The sequence below is a fragment of the Cucumis sativus genome, chromosome 4 (genome assembly GCF_000004075.3).
Source record: "Cucumis sativus cultivar 9930 chromosome 4, Cucumber_9930_V3, whole genome shotgun sequence".
Lineage (NCBI taxonomy): Eukaryota > Viridiplantae > Streptophyta > Magnoliopsida > Cucurbitales > Cucurbitaceae > Cucumis > Cucumis sativus.
In genome coordinates, this window is record NC_026658.2 from 4,096,920 (window position 1) to 4,115,105 (window position 18,186).

The 18,186-nt window shown below is 32.3% G+C and overlaps 2 protein-coding genes across 2 annotated transcripts; both read right to left on the reverse strand.

Annotated features, from left to right (window-relative positions):
• Nucleotides 1–4,544: 4,544 nt before the first annotated feature.
• LOC101213686 lies at nucleotides 4,545–10,756 on the reverse strand. The gene is made up of 16 exons (XM_004146488.3): nucleotides 10,088–10,756; nucleotides 9,123–9,244; nucleotides 8,818–8,906; nucleotides 8,666–8,701; nucleotides 8,460–8,556; nucleotides 8,247–8,289; nucleotides 7,979–8,079; nucleotides 7,709–7,773; nucleotides 7,119–7,615; nucleotides 6,960–7,047; nucleotides 6,760–6,885; nucleotides 6,111–6,679; nucleotides 5,858–5,996; nucleotides 5,695–5,763; nucleotides 5,457–5,582; nucleotides 4,545–5,017 (listed from the first exon to the last, which is right to left on the reverse strand). The coding sequence occupies exons 1-16, from the start codon at nucleotides 10,300–10,302 to the stop codon at nucleotides 4,904–4,906; spliced, it is 2,496 nt and encodes an 831-aa protein (XP_004146536.1). The 5' UTR covers nucleotides 10,303–10,756; the 3' UTR covers nucleotides 4,545–4,903.
• A 1,977-nt stretch (nucleotides 10,757–12,733) lies between these two features.
• Nucleotides 12,734–17,174, reverse strand: CDPK5 (calcium-dependent protein kinase 3-like; the record flags this gene model as incomplete). The annotated part of the gene is given in 8 exon segments (NM_001280785.1): nucleotides 12,734–13,154; nucleotides 13,669–13,768; nucleotides 13,874–14,001; nucleotides 14,105–14,272; nucleotides 14,733–14,848; nucleotides 15,029–15,181; nucleotides 15,833–15,976; nucleotides 16,528–17,174. Coding segments are annotated over 8 exon segments (1,540 nt in total), but the record flags the coding sequence as incomplete, so codon positions are not given.
• Nucleotides 17,175–18,186: the final 1,012 nt, after the last annotated feature.

Sequence of the window (18,186 nt, forward strand, 5' to 3'; positions counted from 1 at the left end):
GTCATGGTGACCTTATGTTCAAATGTCAATGTAAATTATTTGTTTTTAAAATTAATGAAATAAACACATACTCCAAATTAATATATCATAACATATGTTGGATAAAGATGGGAACTTGGACCTTCAATGTTTCTTTTTTTCTGTTCTTGTCTTTTTCCTTTTTCAAAAATTCAATTCATTTTTCTGATTTTCATCTTTTTAATCAAATAAAATCTACATAAAGTGTTAATGTTTTTTTTAAAAAAGTCTAAATATAAATGATCAAACCCAATAAGAAGTTAATTAGGAAAGAATTCTTACTCCATCCCTTCTGAAGGTCCGACTAAGGATTATGGTTTTGCAATATACAAAAATAAACATTATATTTACTAAAAAAAACCCATATTAATATATGCTTTTTTTAAAAAAATATATATATATATATTAGGTTCTCTAATAATATATACTTTCAGCATGGAAATGATACAGTGACACATTATAAAAACATTTGATAGAAGAAAAGAAAAATGGCTTGTACTTAATTATTATATACTATTGTTCAAATAAACAAAAAAAAAAAAGAGTTGACTTGTATTAGAAGAAATGAAACCAAAACAAGTCATGTGGGGGCAAACAAAATGATATATAATCCAACAAAATTCTCTATGGCCCATATTAATAGTAATTAATGTGTGATTTTTTTTAAAAAAAAAGGAAAGGAAGGATGAACCCTAAATCAAGTTCACATTATTTTTAAATAACAGCAAATACTAATAATAATAAATAGGGGTATTATTATAGAACATATACATCTCCCCTTTTCAAGTTCAAATTTCAATATTAGTATATACTAAGTAATTCAATAATTTAGTCATATAAGAGTTAATTGGTTATATGATACATTATAACTCTTATATTCTTGATAAAATTATTAAAAATATTTATATTGGATGGGGTTAATTTTAGGTGATTGAGCCATTAATTGGAGAAAGCCTCGAGAAAAGAAGAAGAAGAAGAAGAAGAAGGAAAGTAAGTTTAAGGGTAAAAGAATGTTAATTAGAGTTAAATTGGTTCCTTGATTGGGATCATAAAGTTCAAAACATATCTCTTTTATATCCACCCATTGTCGGATCTTTTTCGTTTCTTAAATATATAATTTTAGGAATATCGATTTTTTTTTTCTTTTCCTTTCTTCTTTTTTATTTAACAATAAATTCAATAATGTCTTTATTAAAAATAAATAATGTCATCATTCACATCACATACATCATCTTAAATACTACACTATTCTCTTAATTTGAGAGAAGTTTTTTGTCATGTTTTTCTCAATAATCCCCTTCAAATAAAATTCAGAATGTGTAACCAATAAATTATTTTTAAGTGTTTCGTTATAAAAAATATATCACTTTAGAAAAAAACATCTACTGATTCGTGCTAGAACATAACCAAGCTCTTAAAAAAGCAAAGTATAGAAACTAAATGGAGGATGTATATATATTCAACCATCAAGTTTTTAAAATCAAAATTCAACTTTAATCTAGTTTTCTTAAATAAAAGGAAAATAAAACAAGAAATTGTGTTGTATATATAAATTTTAGTTTGTCTTCAGCAATTTAGTTAAAAAAAACTCTTTATTTTAAATGATTTTATAAAAATTTACATCTCAAAAGAACCATTTTTTTTTAGTTAAACATATTTGAGAATGCATTTTAAACCCATTGAGGAAGAAGTTGGGTTATTATTATTATTATTATTATTTGAAAAAATGATGAAAATTTCAAGGTTTTGAAGTTGAAAACTTAATTAAATCTTCCCACTCTTAATTTATATTAAAAAAAACTAATTTTTTTATTGGTAAAAATGAGATAAATAAAAGAAAAGAAAGAAATTAAAGGGAGAAGCATCCACTTTAGTTGATTGATTTGATTGTAGGTAATATGATGATGAGAAATGAATAATATAAAAAAACAAAAATCACTTAAAAATGTATAAATAAAAATGTTCAAAAGAGAGTCAAAGGAGAGCTCTTTTCTCAATGGCCCAATAATTGCAAAAATCTCACCCCCATCAAATTCAATACAATATTCCCAAACTCTCTTTTATACTATCAATTTATGTAATCCATCTTTATATTAACAAGGTATATAATTAATTAATTAATTAATTAAGTTTGTTGCCACTGATTTTCATTGCCAAAAAGTAAATATTAAACTTTAAAACTTGTATGAATATATTAATTAATTTACAACATCAATTAATAATAATAATAATAATAAAAGAATACACCACAACATTGAGAATAAAGAGTATAATATATTCATACATTCTGACACAGTTTTCATAATGGTGATCAAGGCAGCTCAATCTAAAACTAAGAACAAAATTCTTCTCTTCGTTCATTTTGTTTAGAGTAAAATAAGAAAATTCCAACCATTTCCAAAGTAAACCTATATTTGAGAGAATCTGCAAGAACCATTCAACAGAGGAATTACTAATGAAATTAGTTTCTCTTTTGAGGCAAATGAAATTAGAAAATTAGAATTCTAGAATGAGGAGGAACTCGGTAGGAAAATATATGGACTCCAACAGTTGTCTCTTTAAATTAAAATCCATTAACCAATAATACTTTATTTATTCATAGAGAGCATATAAAAATAAATCAAAATATAACCAAAGTTTAAGTATATTATTAGTAAACACTTAAAACTTATATCCTAAATTGTATAGATAGAATTTAAAATTTTATTATATTTTAGGAATAATTTGAAGGATTTGGTGGTTTATTATTATTACCATGGTGTGTGGTGGGATGTGTGATTTATTTTTAGATTGAAAAATGAGAAAAGGGAAGGGAAGAGTGAGGAAAACTCCAATGCAAATGTAGAGCCGCCGAAAGCACAAAATATATAAAAGTAGCCGAAAAGTGAAATACCCAAACAAAACATCTTCACTTCAACACTTCACAACTTTTCTTTTTCCTTTCCTTTCCTTTTCTTTTAAAACGACAAAATGTGAGAAAAATCACAATTGTATAATTGATACAAAAAAATGATGTAGGAAAAATATATTTCATGCCATTTCATTTCATTCATTCAATTTCTTATTTTGTATTATAGATTTTCATATGATATAGAATTAATGTTTTTAAATTTTGATTTGATTTTTAAAAAAATATTAGTAGAATAGGAACAATATACCATGAAAATTTAGACTTTATAAGCTTAAATTGCAAAACCTAAAAACCAAAAATCAACATTTACTTTGGGTAAGCGTTGATCCTTTTGTTTTTAACTTTTTATAAAAACTAAGCTCGTATACATCACTCTCGTATCTATCCATTGGATAATACAAAAGGATAAGACTTAGATATATTTTAAATGGATCCTTACTCATCATTCACGTAAAAAGATAAAATGTTCTACAATAGAACTAAGAACTTTAGAGAATTTATTACATTTCAATTTTTCTAGAAATGATAAATATTTTGTCAAATTTTCAATATTTTTTTATTGAAAATAATAAAGAGGTATTAAAAATGAGAGTGAAAAAAATGAATTTGTGTAAGTTAATATTTAGATGTTTATTAATTTGAAGTATGTAGAAAAGATGCTTTAGTTTTGAGTGGGACCATGGAGAGGTACAATATTTTGAGCAATAGAGACAAAATGATGTTGGTAATCACAATTTTTGGCATTTTTAGTGGGAATCACAATTTTTCTTCCTTTCTTATTATCAATACAATTAATTAGTCTTCTTTGTAACTTTTTTTTCAACTCCTTTTGTCTTATTTGGAGATTTAATCAAACAATCAAACCTTTCTTTTCTTATTATATTGCCACAATAAGAGTGGGATTCTTTCAAATACATCTTTTTCTTATTGTAATTCATAGCTTTAAAGGTAGCATTATATATTGTATATTTACCTTCAATTCATCATATCTATCCTTCCCACTAATTAACATATTTATTTACCTTATGTATTCAGTACTTGCTTCCCTTCAATTTAAGTTCATTATCTCACTTGTTTGATATCAAAAGAAAGAAGAAAAAGGTAGAGAGAAAAAAAATGTAAGATTCCTCTTTTAACTATTACTGCATCTTTTTTCTTTTTTAACAAATAACCCAGTGTTCAAGTTGTCGTTAATCATACAATTCTCAAAGTATGATATGATAACACAACTATAATCTACTACAGAAGAAGCAATCCACTGGGCTATTTTTCATCTTACATGCACGTACCCCTACATTTATTTGGTAAATTGAGACCAAGCCGACCAAAATGTTGATCTGAATGGTTCGATATGAGCGGTTTCTCATTAAAACCGGTTCAACTTTGTTTCTAAAACTCCTTTCCCAAATAATCAGTTCGATTCCAATTTTGAAGAAAATGGAACCGAACCAAACCGCTTACACTCCTATCAACAACTACGACAACCATCCACTAAGATATTTTTGTCCTTTAACCTAAGATCTTTATTTCCCTTTTCCATGTGTAAGCGACCAGGACAACAATGTATGTAAACCAACCAAAAGAAAATAGATGACAGAAAGGAGTAGAGAAACAATTTGATACAAAATATAGCAAGATAATGAATTCAAAACAAAAACAAAAACAAAAATAGACTGTTTTTCTTTTTTGCTGTCAGATCAGCACCAGCCCATTCAAAGAAACTAGCTGCCTATGTAATTTAATCCCCCACACAACATAGCTCCATAGAAATGGAACAACAAATCAAACATTCAAATATTTCATACAAACACTTACCCTCATATATATTTACACAAACACAGCTTCCTCACATGGAAAAAAGAAAAAGAACCCTAATAAGACTTGCAAGAAAACCTTCATGTGCTTCTCATTAATTGAAAATATTATAGCCATATTATTGTAACATATGTATGTTATGATATCGATGGCTTAAGCTCACAGGAAATAAGTTAACTGTTGCTTCTTTCTAGATCCTCCTTCCCCATATAACTCATTCCATTGCCTCAATTCACTCATCATCGCTCCTTCTGCTGCAAAACTTGCTGCAACCTGCAAACCAACATGTTAAATGATCTCGTTAAAGCAGTCTTTTGGTGAATTTAAAGGTTGTTTTTCGGGCAACTTGTGCAACTAGATTCATGTCGTTGGTTTGTTTTCTTTTTGCTGTCTTTTGTTTGAACAAATATTGGAACAGTACTAGCAAAAGGATTGGTACTTCTTGATAGTTTGTGAGTCAAGCTCGCCCCAATACAAGTGTGTGTATATCGACAAATTGGTTTGGTCTCTTCCTATGGCTAAGAAGTTCGAACAAACAAGCAATAAATGTCAATTTTTTACTCAAATGAAGGTAGTTGTATATGGATTTGCAGGCGTGACAACATAAAAGGTACTCAAGAAATATGGAAGCAAAGAAAATAATTTTTTTGGTGGATTTGAGAAAAGATGTAATGTAAAGGAATGTGGTAAAAAACGAGATAAGTTATATTACCTGATTCTTTGCTAGTTTGAAATCCTCCATATTTAGTGCCCTGAGGGTGATTACTCTTTCTTCTTTGCTTTCTCCAGCTCCATCCCCTGTCTTATTCTGTCCTTCGGCAGCTCTTCGTTTTTTCTCCTTCAATGCAAGAAAACGGACAATAAAAAGGGGTTTGTCCTGAATCTTTACTTGAATGCAAAGAAAATGAAAGGAGATTTAAATATGCCTCAACTGATTCCCTCATACTTACCACATCCTTTAGTCTTTCTTGCTGTATTAGTTCTCGAACAGGTCGATATGCAGCCGTCATACAGAAGTTCTGGTTTCAAAAGTAATGTATAAATCAAGAAATTATTAAGGCTTTTAAGGTGGTCCAAAAACTGAAATCTGAATGATTAGTTATGAAAACAAACCTTGAGATCACTTCCACTATACCCTTCTGTCATTGTGGCCAGCTCCTTCTTGTCTAGCCCTTCTTCCACCTTTTCTTTCCCCAAGAGAGTTGTCAATATCATTTCTCTATTTTCTGCTGATGGCAACCCCACCATTATTCTGTTCATAAGAGTTTGGTTTTTATTAGAATTAAACTAAGGTTGATCCAAAAATCCTCTGAACATTTTGGACAGCCAGGGATATGCACATGGGGCGAATCATAAGAGCAGATACCTTCTCTCAAAACGCCGTATGATGGCCTCATCGAGGTCAAATGGCCTATTTGTTGCTGCAAGAACAAGTACACGCTCCCCTGGCTTCGTCAAGAGTCCATCCCAATGAGCCATGAACTCATTCTTTATCTTCCTCATTGCCTCATGCTCACCGACTCTTGTTCGCTGCCCAAGCATACTATCTACCTCGTCTACAAATATGATGGTGGGAGAGACTTTAGCTGCCAGTGTGAATAAAGCCCGAACATTCTTCTCGTCTTCGCCAAACCATTTGGAAGTTATGGTAGACATTGATACATTAATGAAGCTTGCTCCAGCTTCTTTTGCTATGGCCTTAGCTAACATAGTCTTTCCAGTTCCAGGAGGTCCAAACAACAATATGCCTCTGCAAGGCTTCAAAAGCCCTCCAAGAAATAAATCCGGCCTTCGAAGAGGAAGCATTACTAGTTCTTGAAGAGAATCTTTTATTTCCTCCATCGCACCAATGTCAGAAAATGTAACACCAATCTCATTCGCAGGTATGACCTCTGGCCTAATGCGTTTCTCAAACTCGTTATCTGGTGGAACTTCCTACGTGACATGTGATTGTAATACAAACATCAGCAATGCCATTCATAGAGTCAGCAGAAGGATTAAAAGAAGAGACTTACTGGGGCTTTTACAGCTGGAGCAGCCGTCTCTCCATCGATTTTTGCCGCAGCTACAGGTGCTGTTTCACTTCTGATTTCAGCAGCTGCGGTATCAGCTTTTGCTTCAGATTTCACTGCTCCCGAGTCCTATGGAGAACAAGTTAAAGTACTCAATAAAAGAGTGGCAAGGCGCACAAAAAGGTCAAACTAAAATAATTAACCTTTGAAGCTCCAGTTTGTGCTTCAAGCTGTACACTATTTTTGCTAGTGGATTTTCCTGCCTGGAATATGCCCAGTCCATGGGACAAACTGCTCAATAGCTAAAACTATGAGTACTTATAATCAACAATTAGAACTCGAACACAAAGGATGGATCTCACCTCTTGCTCGAAATAATCAGTTTTCCGTTTCTGTATTCAGCGTCCTTGCTATTCATTAGATGATAAGAAATTGCAGACACCACAATCTCTTCTATGTAGTTACTGAGAGCCAAGGTATCACCAACACAGATCGAATCGAGATCGTCGCAGTCAAGATCATTATCTGAAAGAACTTCCATGATATGGTTTCGGTTATCCTGAACCTTGATCGACTTCATATCCTCTTCCAATTGAGACTTCCAACTGACATGATGAGATTCATCTTCGGGTGGTCTAATCTCGATATTATAAGGAAAAAGAGCAGAGAGCCTCTCATCCACCTCCATATAATCATTGCTCGAATCGATAGTACGCGAACCAAGAATCAAAATTGATCCAGACAATTTTTGTAGCATTTTATGGAACAAGTTATACACCCTATTTGACTTGGATAAAAACCTATCTACATCACGAAGATATAAAACAATGGGATTTGCTTTCGACACGTATAGAAGAACCTGAAAACAAATAATAAAATAACTTGAGTTCTTAGAGAAGATCATATCAAAACTTTAATTCAATATGTCAAGAATAATGCAACTCATTGTTACCTTATACAAAGACTGCACAAGAAGTTTCTCCTCAAAAGCCCAGCTGCTCATGTGCTTAAGGGAAGCTGCAAACAATAAAACTTAAACTAATTAGATAAATCGGAACAAAAGCAGATTCTACAAGCAAAGAAAGAGTGGCAAAACATCTTCAGCAGCCAATGATAAAAGAATCGATTTAAGGAATTTAAAAATCATGGGGCAAGTATTCATAGACTCGTTTGAGTTGTTTAAGTTTCCCAATCACTAATCATGAAGATTCGATTAGCATACCCGATTTGTCAACATTGCATTGTGAAGCAAGGTTATTAATGTTAGCAGCAGCCGAGGCATTTCTTCGAAGTTTTGGAAGAACGGAAGATCCTTCGTTTCCCCTACAAAAGTTGAAGCACTAGATATATTACAAGAGATCCCTTCTTCTGTAACAACTAAACTCATCCGTCAACATAAACTGGATCAACTATAAGAAATTAAGTAATTAATACAGTAAATCCACATGATATACTACGATCCATTAGTAAGACATTTGCTTTCTTCATACCACGATGCAAGTTCCACACCACTACGTTGCCTTCGCAATGAACCTGCAACGGTATGAACGAATGCATGCTGGTTACCATAATATCGTAATGATGGAGAAAGGTGATCGACGATATGGTCGTTTTATAAACAATAGAACTTGGATGCATATCGATGATTAATTAGAAACATTTACTTTCCCAATGTAAACTAAATCTAATCTAAAAAAACCAACCTATTTTTTGGTCTTCCCTGGATGGAAGCATTGAAAATGATCCAAATAAGCCAGATAATCTCTCCAATGTTGACTCTGAAGTAGACCTTTTAAAACACTTCAAATAGTATTGAACAAAAAGGGATCAGAGATTTAATTGCATTAAGAAACACCAAAGAAAAAAAAAATCACATATTTTTAAGTTTAGATTTAGAAAAGCCTCTTACAGATTCCTTGACTGAAGTACCATATTTGCTCTGAATCTGAAATTACAAAATAATTTAGTTAGTAATTTGAAAGAAGAAAAATCAACGAAAAAATATATATTTCTTTTAAAAGCAAAAAATAGAACTTGGGATGAAAAAGTAAGAAATTTCACCTTTAGAGAAAAGTCAGTTATATCTAAAAGCAATAGTTTAGCCTCAAAATAGTGAGCCAATGCCTTGGCAAGCATTTGCTGGTAGAGTTCTTCAAGAAAAGAAAAAAAACAAAAACAAAAACAAATAAATTAACTGGAAACTGTTTTGCTCAAAAAGAAAAGTACTTGGTGCATATTCTGGAGCTATACTAATTAATCTTTGTGCAACACACATATTTGTGTTTTGTGAGATGCATTCGAGTATTGCTGGTTAATTACATATGTAAGGTAATTGAAAAGGGGAAAAATGGAAAGAGAAATGAAACCAGCAGGTCCGGAGAGTAAGATGGCTCGACTCGCTGGAGAAAGGTTTCGAGTGAACTTAGAAACTTCAGCATGTTTCAAATGCACATATGCAGCACTTGTCAATAGAACTCGTGTTTGTTCACTGTTCATAACAACAATTTCCCAATTTTTGAAATATATTCACATATAATAAATAAATCAATAAATTCTCTAAATAAATAAATAAAAGAAGAGCTTTTTCGAAAATAGAAAAAATTAACTGACTTCCACAAAACAAAATTCATTACATATTTCTAAATATTTTCTCGATATTCTAATTTTTATGATTCTTCTAAATATATAAAACAAAAACATTCTCACTCATTACATCTTTCTTTTAAAAAATATCAATTATGTACCTACGATTTTTCTTATAATTAAAATAAAAAGATTGAAATTATTGTAATAATTGAAACATATTCATGTAAATTGACGTGTAAAGTATAGAAATATATCATTCTATTTACTACAATCTATATCTACTTGATAGATCTTGATATTTTGATGTAATTAAAAAAATTTTAAGAAGTTTTGTGATGGAAACAATTGTGCTAAATTTAAAAAAAAAAAAAAAGTGTAATAAATCTTCAACCTACTATCTTAAATATGTAATTATAAATATATTCACATACTCGAAAATATTTTTGGTCAAAATTTAAATATATTACTCGAAGTTTTGTTTTTCTTAAACAAAAAGAGGAATATATTCCTCTACGTTGATAATTTGTTTAGTTAACCTTTCATATATTGAATCATGGGAAATGATAAGGTTGCAAGATTTGAGAAATGAAAATAAGAACATTTAATATTGTTAATTAACATCAGTTATAGTCATATTCAAAATCACTGGGAAAGATATGACTAATTTAATATTTAAAATAATAAATGAAAAGATGTGTTTATATATGACAGTTAGAAAGGGAGAAAAGAGAGAGAAATTAAGAACCTGAGATAATAAGGGAAATCATCAAAAGTGACTTTGCTTTCACGGCCATCAACAATGTGTTTAAGCATTTCCTGTTCCAATTTATCAGCGGTGATTAGATTTGATGAATGAGAGGTGGACCATTGCTTCACGCTTTGTCCGGTGGCTAGTCCGAGCCCTACCCCAACTCCGACTCCCACACTCAACGCCGACAGCAACAAACCCTTCTGCTCCATTATATTAATTTCCTTTGTTTTGGTGGTTTGATGGATCTGTTTAACAGGGGATGAACATAAAACTCTCTCTTGTGTGTTCCTTTTTTCTTATATAAATACAAGCGGTAGCGGTAGAAGCGGATCTGATGAAGTGACGGCGGCGGAGGGGCGGAGGAGATTTGATTTCATATTTGTGCGTTTGTGTTAAATGGATGGGTCTAGTTTTTTAAGGCTTGGACATCGGAGTGCGGGTTTTTCTTTTTTTGGAGTACTTACGTGGCATTGTGTTGACGGTTGTAAGAATCGGCACAGACGGTTTTTCCTCTTTTTCTTTTCTTTCTTTTGGAGGGAACTCGTTCACTATTCTCACGCGCTTTCACGCTCCCTACCTCACCCTTCTCCCTCTCTCTTTAACTTTCCGCCGAAATGTTGTGTCATTCAGATAAGCTCTAACCTTTCCTTAAGCTTTTAATTTCACTATACTTTTCTTTTTTATTTATAATATGTAAACCGACATACCCATTCATTTGTATACCCTAAGCTTTTTTTTAACTTCGTATATGTTTGTAATTGGATCCTACCCTAATCACCCTTCATGCCATTTCCTTCCAATTACACTTTCGTGGATCAAACCACTACTTGCGTCTTGTGCAGATAGAAGGAATCATACGAGTCGTCCAATCTAACTCTCACAATCTTTAACACCACTGTAATACAAGGCATCTATACGTTAAGCTTTCAACAACAACTGGGGAAAGACCACCTATTTTTTAACTTCCACGACCTTCAATCTCACAAATAACAGAAGAGTCTTGGGCTTACGAGACATTTACAACAATCACCTGAGAATGTAGCTTTCTTAGGTCGGTGTTTGACTGATACATTTAAATTTAAATGAGTTAAAATGTTTAGGCATTATGTAAATTTTGTCTTACAAGAGAAAAAGAAGTAAAATGAGGTAATTGCAAGTTGGGCCTACTGTGAACAAAAAGAGGGCCCACATAACCCACGTAGGACACTATTTTGCACACTTTTCCAAACATAATTCACTTACAACTCCTTCCCTTCCGATATTTGAAAATATAACATTTTAAATAAATAACCTTTCTAATGAGAAAAATTGGTAGACTTCTCTCAATATCTATTTGAATATATAAAGATATTTTTAAAAATTATAAATTTAATAAAATTTGTAAAAACATTTCAGTAATATAATAGATTTCACTATATTTATAAATAATTATTTTAAAATCTAAAAATTGATATCTAAAGTAATTATTTTAAAATATTTATAAAATATAAAAAAATATTACTACCATTTTAGAGTAGTTTGAAACTGACCACTATCCAAATAATATTTTGTAACTTGATAGATATGAATGATAATTTGTCACTGTAGTTCATAATATTTTACTGTTTCTTTTCATTTTCTAATTATTTATTCTCACGGTCATTGCTATTTTTATATAATCAAGTGGAACAAATTTTGAGATCCATAAATGGGGGAAAAGAAAAAGAGAAAACAGAGACTTATGGAAAAATGTGCATATGATTTTAGAGGAGAAAGAAAACTTTTATATCTTCTTCCATTAACTACTTGCCAAATAGGGCATCACCTTCTTTTCTATAAAAAAAAAAAGCTCCTATCCTATCATAAATTACTGCATGACAATTTTACCTTATTTATTTTTCAAAAATTGTTTAGGATGAGTGTAGAGTGTAAAAGAAGTTATACATCTTACAATGTACCTAAGGTATTGCTCACTTGAGAATTAATGATGGGAGGTGAGATCCACAAGAAAATTATGAAAATTATACTGTCTAATGTAATAGAAGAAAATTTATAGTTTTATATACTATCTCCCTTATTTGCTTACCACGAAAGTAGTATTTAAAAATTATTTTTAATACCATCTCTATTTATTGCTTACCACAAAAGTACTTTAAAAGTGAGGTGAGATTCACACAAATAAATGAATAAATCATTTAGTGAAACGTTAAATAATGAATGAAAGTAGTTAATACTACGATTGTACTATAACTAATTTTATTAATTAGTTATCATGTCAACGTAGTTTTAAAAATGAGATATAACCCACTCTTAAACAAGATAAGTTGTGTGAATTTCAGTCTATACATACTATGCTCCAACGATATTACGAGGAAAAGGAATATCATATTCTTATAATATTATGAGGATAGATTTTTAGAGAATATGGTAATCGTGGTACCAAAATTTTAAAACGAAAATGCAGGCACTTATTGCATCACAAATGGCCAAGTTGCCAAATTCCCTGCCACTGCCTTTGTTTTTGAAACTCAAAGCAATCAGACTTTGCAGTTAGCATACCTTTTGATAACTTATCTTTTTCTTTTCAGCTTTATCATTAAAAATAAAAAATAATAAAGTTGTTTATTTTTTCAATAACTAAAGATGAGAACACATATTTTGAACTTTACAAAGCATCATATTTATTTCTGGTCATTTGGTGGATTACAGACAAACGAATACATTTCCACACTCTCAAAAACATTATCTTCTATAAATACACTCAATTTATAACCAATAATCAAACAGATAACAACAAGGTCAGAATAGTTGAAATTTTTAGTATATCGGGGCAAAGGAAAGCTCATTTTTCCTGTTTGAGTGCAGCCATTTGGATGGAATCATGAGGCAACCAGAACATCCAATCTCTCTCTCTTCAGGTGGCTCAACTCAAATTGAACAAAGAAACAGCCAAAGAAGCACATAAAATCAAGCAGACAATATATAGAGGAACTCAGCTTCATTTTTGCCGTCTGGTTGTCGTCAATTCCTGATTGCCTTTCCTCATCATTGCAACGAATTCATCGTAGTTTATGCGTCCGTCCTGGTGTGAAAGCAATCAGAAACAGTTCATTCACAAGAGAACAAAGCATCATCTGAAAATTTTGATGTTGTTTGGGACCTGACTATGATATGAAACAAGTTTCTTTTCTAGGAACATTTCCATCTTCCATGGAGTATCCGTACATGCTATGCGATAGAAAAATTAAGCTCACCCTCACCATCACTTGAAGGAAGTTCCATCAATGCATGAGTTGATATCTCAATCGTCTACCATACAACTTGGCCAATTATGATATAGGTGACACTTGAGGGCTATTTGAACAACTTTTTAAGTGGAATATATTCTTTCTAAGCAATTAGAAAATCGGTCCAAACTAGCCTCTCTACATTGCTATATTAGAAAATAAAGGAAATGCTGATGAAAGATGATTTAGTGTTAAACTATCATAACCATTTTCACATTATAAACTCTTATTTCTGCTGGTATGACTATGTTGTAGAGACCAATAAGCTATAAACCAAGAAAAATGCAATTGAGAAAGAAGAAACAGTACATTATCAGTGTCAACTTCTGCAATGATCTCCTTTATTGTTGTTTCATCACCCATATTGTACTTCTTAAGGGCAGTCTCCAACTCCTCCATTGTGATATATCTAAATGAGAGCATGAAATAGCAAAGTTAACATGACGTATATGTATGGAAACAGCATATGAACTCCAGGCAAAAATCATAGACTGGAATAAGCAGCATAGATTACCCGCTCTTGTCTTTGTCAAAGTACTCAAAAGCTTTAAATAAGTGATCCTCTCTTTCTACTCTGTTCATGTGCATAGTAGCAGTAATGAACTCGATGTAGTCGATCGACCCATTTCCATCCACATCTGCCTGGAAAATACAAAGAAGATTGTGATGTTGAAATGACAAAAAAAAATTGAGAAATACAGAGTAAGTTGATTTGAGAGCAGAAAAATATCCATAGGAAGCTTACCGCTTCCATCAGCTGCCTCACTTCAGACTCAGAAAGCTTTGTACCCAGCTTAGGAAGACCGGCCTTTAACTCCTCAAAAGTGATAGTTCCACTATTATCGGTATCCATCGACTTGAACATCTCCTTTAGTCCCACAATCTCTTCTTCAGAAAGATTTTCAGCAATCACCTATAGCAAATGCAATAACATTTCAAAATATGTCCCTGCAGTACTTGCAGTTTTAAATATTATATCATTATTATTATTTATATTAGAATGTCTTGTATATGTTATTTAGCACATTGAATGACCAAGCACAAGGTCTCGTTGCCCATGGACATAGCTAACATACAAATAGTAAACATGTAAATCTTTATGTGTGAATGACGTTTTCTGTTTTATTTGTTTGTCGATTCATAGCAATTTACTCATTTTTACCTTTTCTTACAATCTTTCAGCAACAAGAAGGGCAAACACCAGTGCCTTATTGAACTCTCAAACCTTTTAGAACAGTTTTTCATGAAGGCGGAAGAACAAATTTTTACCTCAGGAGATGGAGAGCTCCTCCTTCACTAGTTTTCTCATATAAAAATTTTGTTTATAGAAAAATTAACTCTTTAACTGATGTCATGATGGAAAATTTTCTCACCTTAAGAGCTACTTTCTTGAGTTTGTTCATTGCTCTAAACTGTTTCATTCTAGTCAAAACAGCAATATCAAGAGGCTTGTCAGAAGCTTCCCCATCTTCTTTCATCCATGGATGATCTGCATATTACAACATTTGAATATCAGTAGTTAGGCATCACAGAAAAAAAAAATACCCATGTTTATTTAAAGCATACATTTTTATTGCCTTCATCAAGGTGCAACTTAATTATTATAGTTTCATATTTCAGTTACATTTGCTGGGGCTATGTGGCTACTTTCTTGAAGATGGAAACTTACTTAGGGCTTCAATGGCGGATAATCGCTCTTTAGGATCAGAATGCAAGAGTTTTCTTATCAGATCTTTGGCACCACTGGATATGGAAGGCCAAGGATCTGATGAGAAGTCAATATGTCCCCGAAGAACAGCATCAAAAATACCTTGATCATTCTCTGTAAATGAATCAAACCAAATTTTTTTGAGGATAAGAAACCCAGGGAACATGGGATCAACAACTGATATTATGCAAAAAAATATTGGAACATCCTAAAAATCCTACTCTAATCACAACTGTTTGTTTATTCATCCCATTTGGAGAACTTTTTGCAGGTCTCTTAGAATTGAGTAAGTTAATAGCTTAGTACTTTTCTTTCACTAAAAAGGGCCTTCTCTCTTCTTTATTAAAAACTATCCCAAATACACAGATTCACAACCTACCGAACAGATCCTGTTAAAGTAAGATCATTCTTTATTAAAATCTATCAAATGTATGATTCAAAGTCATCGTCTATTGAATCGGGAAAAAGAACTTACCTACACACCAGTCAGCAAATACCTTCCTATTAACCACCGCTGAAATGGTTTAACCTTTTTCTTTTTATTTTCCTTTATTTATAAAACAGCTAAAATATCACTTTTTACTCTTCTTTTTTGCATTTCTCTCACCTTCTAGTCAAAAACTTTTCGGTAGTCAACAGAAGATATAGAAATATTTTCCTTGAACTATTAGGATAAGATAGAGAAACCAAATATTTTTTTCAAATAACATAAACACCAAAAAATTACTTGATGTTCAGACTTGAAAAAGAGACATGGTGAGGAACCTGCCCAGAAAGGAGGAACTCCACTGAGTAGAATGTATAGTATGACACCAGCACTCCAAACATCCGCCTCAGGACCATATCTTCGTCGAAGAACTTCTGGAGCTACGTAGTATGCACTTCCAACTAGATCTTTAAAAACATCACCTGTTTCCTAGCAAGCAAAATGTCATACTCAAACCAATCATCACCAATGATTTTCATCATGTTCAATAATTGATAACCTCTCACAGTTCACAGCTGAAAGATCTAAAGTGAAAAAACAGAATTTATTATCATCTTTACGAAGTATCTATAAATTTTGGATGCACGTAATTCTGTTTTCTTGTCATGAAATGTAATGATCAGGATATAATTTCTACGTTTTCCGAAATAGACCGTATATGTTTTCAAGGTTAACTGATAAATTTAGTCCAAAATTTTTTAACGGCGTCCTAAACTTAGCATTATGGTTCTATAAAGACAAACAATAGAGGACTTGACAGAAAACAATTGACATACATACTATTAAATTGAGGATTAAATTTTTGTTAATCTGTTCTTTCATTTTAGATCCAACCCATCAACCTGAACAGTTAAAGCAACTTAAATATCCAATTAACCCACTCAGGAAATTGAGTTGACTTCTGATCCTATAAAATTTTAGCTGAAGAATGGAAGAACAAGGAAAAAATCAGAGTAAAAAGATTCACAAAGACCTGGTTTGAAGAAGACGGAAAGCCCAAAATCCGTAGCTTTGAGAGGTGAATTCTCATCAGCACTGAGAAACAAGAAGTTCTCGGGCTTCAAGTCTCTGTGCATAACTCCCATGGAGTGACAATTATGAACTACCGTCACAATCTGGCGGCAAAGGGAGGCTGCGGTGCATTCAGAATAGTGGCCTTTAGCAATAATCCGATCGAACAACTCACCGCCGGCGCAAAGCTCCATAATCAAATTGACATAATGCCGGTCTTCATGAACTTCTTTAAGTTCAACAATGTGAGGGTGGCCAGTAAGATGATGCATAATCTGAACCTCACGACGAACATCTTCAACATCGTCCTGATCAATCAATTTTCTAGTAGCGATTGATTTACAAGCAAAATCCTGTTTCGTTTCCTTGTGTGTTACTAAGTAAGTAACACCAAATTGGCCACGACCCAGTTCGCCGCGGAAGGAGTAAAAGGAGCGGACGTCGGAAAAGGGACGAGCCAGAACGCGGCCAAGGGCGGGCGGGGCGGAGGAGGTGGGAAGTTGTTTGGGCAGGGGCGGTGGAAGAGAAGGGTCGGAATCGGGTGGGAGAACTTTGATGACGCCGTTAGAGGGAGGTCGGTGGTGGGCGTCGGAGTGATCGAGGGGGTGGGCGGTGGAGGTTCGGCCAGCCGGCAGGCCACTACAGTTTCCCATTTTGTAATGGATGAAATGGAAGTGAGATGAAGAAGCATGTGAGAGATGAAGTGAAGTCGTTGAACAAGTCTTTGTCGGAATTGAGAGACTTCAGCTAATGGTTTGAGCTGTGAAATGACGATAACGGCCTTCCACACTGTTGTGTTCTATGTATGAACTCCGTTCAATAGTGTTTCTACATTACTTTAAACCACATTCTACACAAATTCTCATAAATACACAAACTAATCAACATTTCTAAAATATAAACTATTTTCCATATTATTGAAATTAATTTTCTATATTCCCTTATTTCTTAACTATTAACTATATATTATTAATCGACCAAATAATAACTACGCAACACTCTCTCATCTTTACCCTTAAAAGGGTTGATAAGGAAGAATTTGTTTGTGAGCTCAGCTTAACATCGGTCTGTCTACAAACACAAATGTCTTGGATTCAAATCCCTCTTTTATACCATTTTACAATTTCCATTTTGCTCTAAACAAAATTTTCAAAAAAAGAATCCTTTTCTTCCTTTTTTTTTTCTTCTTTTTTTTTGCCAATAGAACCTTTTACAATTCTCATTTTGCCCTTTATTATGTCCATTCGGTTAAATCTTTCCCACCTCATCAATCAAACTCTTTCATCCAAACACCTTTTTTGTATTTAAGCACTTGAACGATTTCTTTTTTGAAGAAAATGTTAATGATCTTGTAATTTTTATATAGGATGAAATGTGAGAAATTTCTTGAATTACATTGTGTATGTGTTGATAAACAAAATGTTTTAGAAAGTGTTACAGTCACTCATTTGATTTGATTGTTGTTTGTTTTTTTAGATATGCCTTTTTTGTTTTTCTATTAGCAATTTCCATTTGATTATATTTTTCAATGGAGAGTTTTTTTTTTTTTTTTTTTTTCATTTGATCCTTGGTAGAAAGAAGAATAACCAATATAATTGGATAAGATTTCATGGCATTCCAA

Excerpts from the sequence above, each read along its gene's own strand:
- LOC101213686 (XM_004146488.3), bottom strand. The coding sequence starts at position 10,302 with ATGGAGCAGAAGGGTTTGTTGCTGTCGGCGTTGAGTGTGGGAGTCGGA. Across the intron at positions 8,290-8,459 it reads CAGGGAAGACCAAAAAATAG|GTTCATTGCGAAGGCAACGT; the intron begins GTTGGTTTTTTT and ends ATACCGTTGCAG. Across the intron at positions 5,018-5,456 it reads TCAAACTAGCAAAGAATCAG|GTTGCAGCAAGTTTTGCAGC; the intron begins GTAATATAACTT and ends GTTGGTTTGCAG.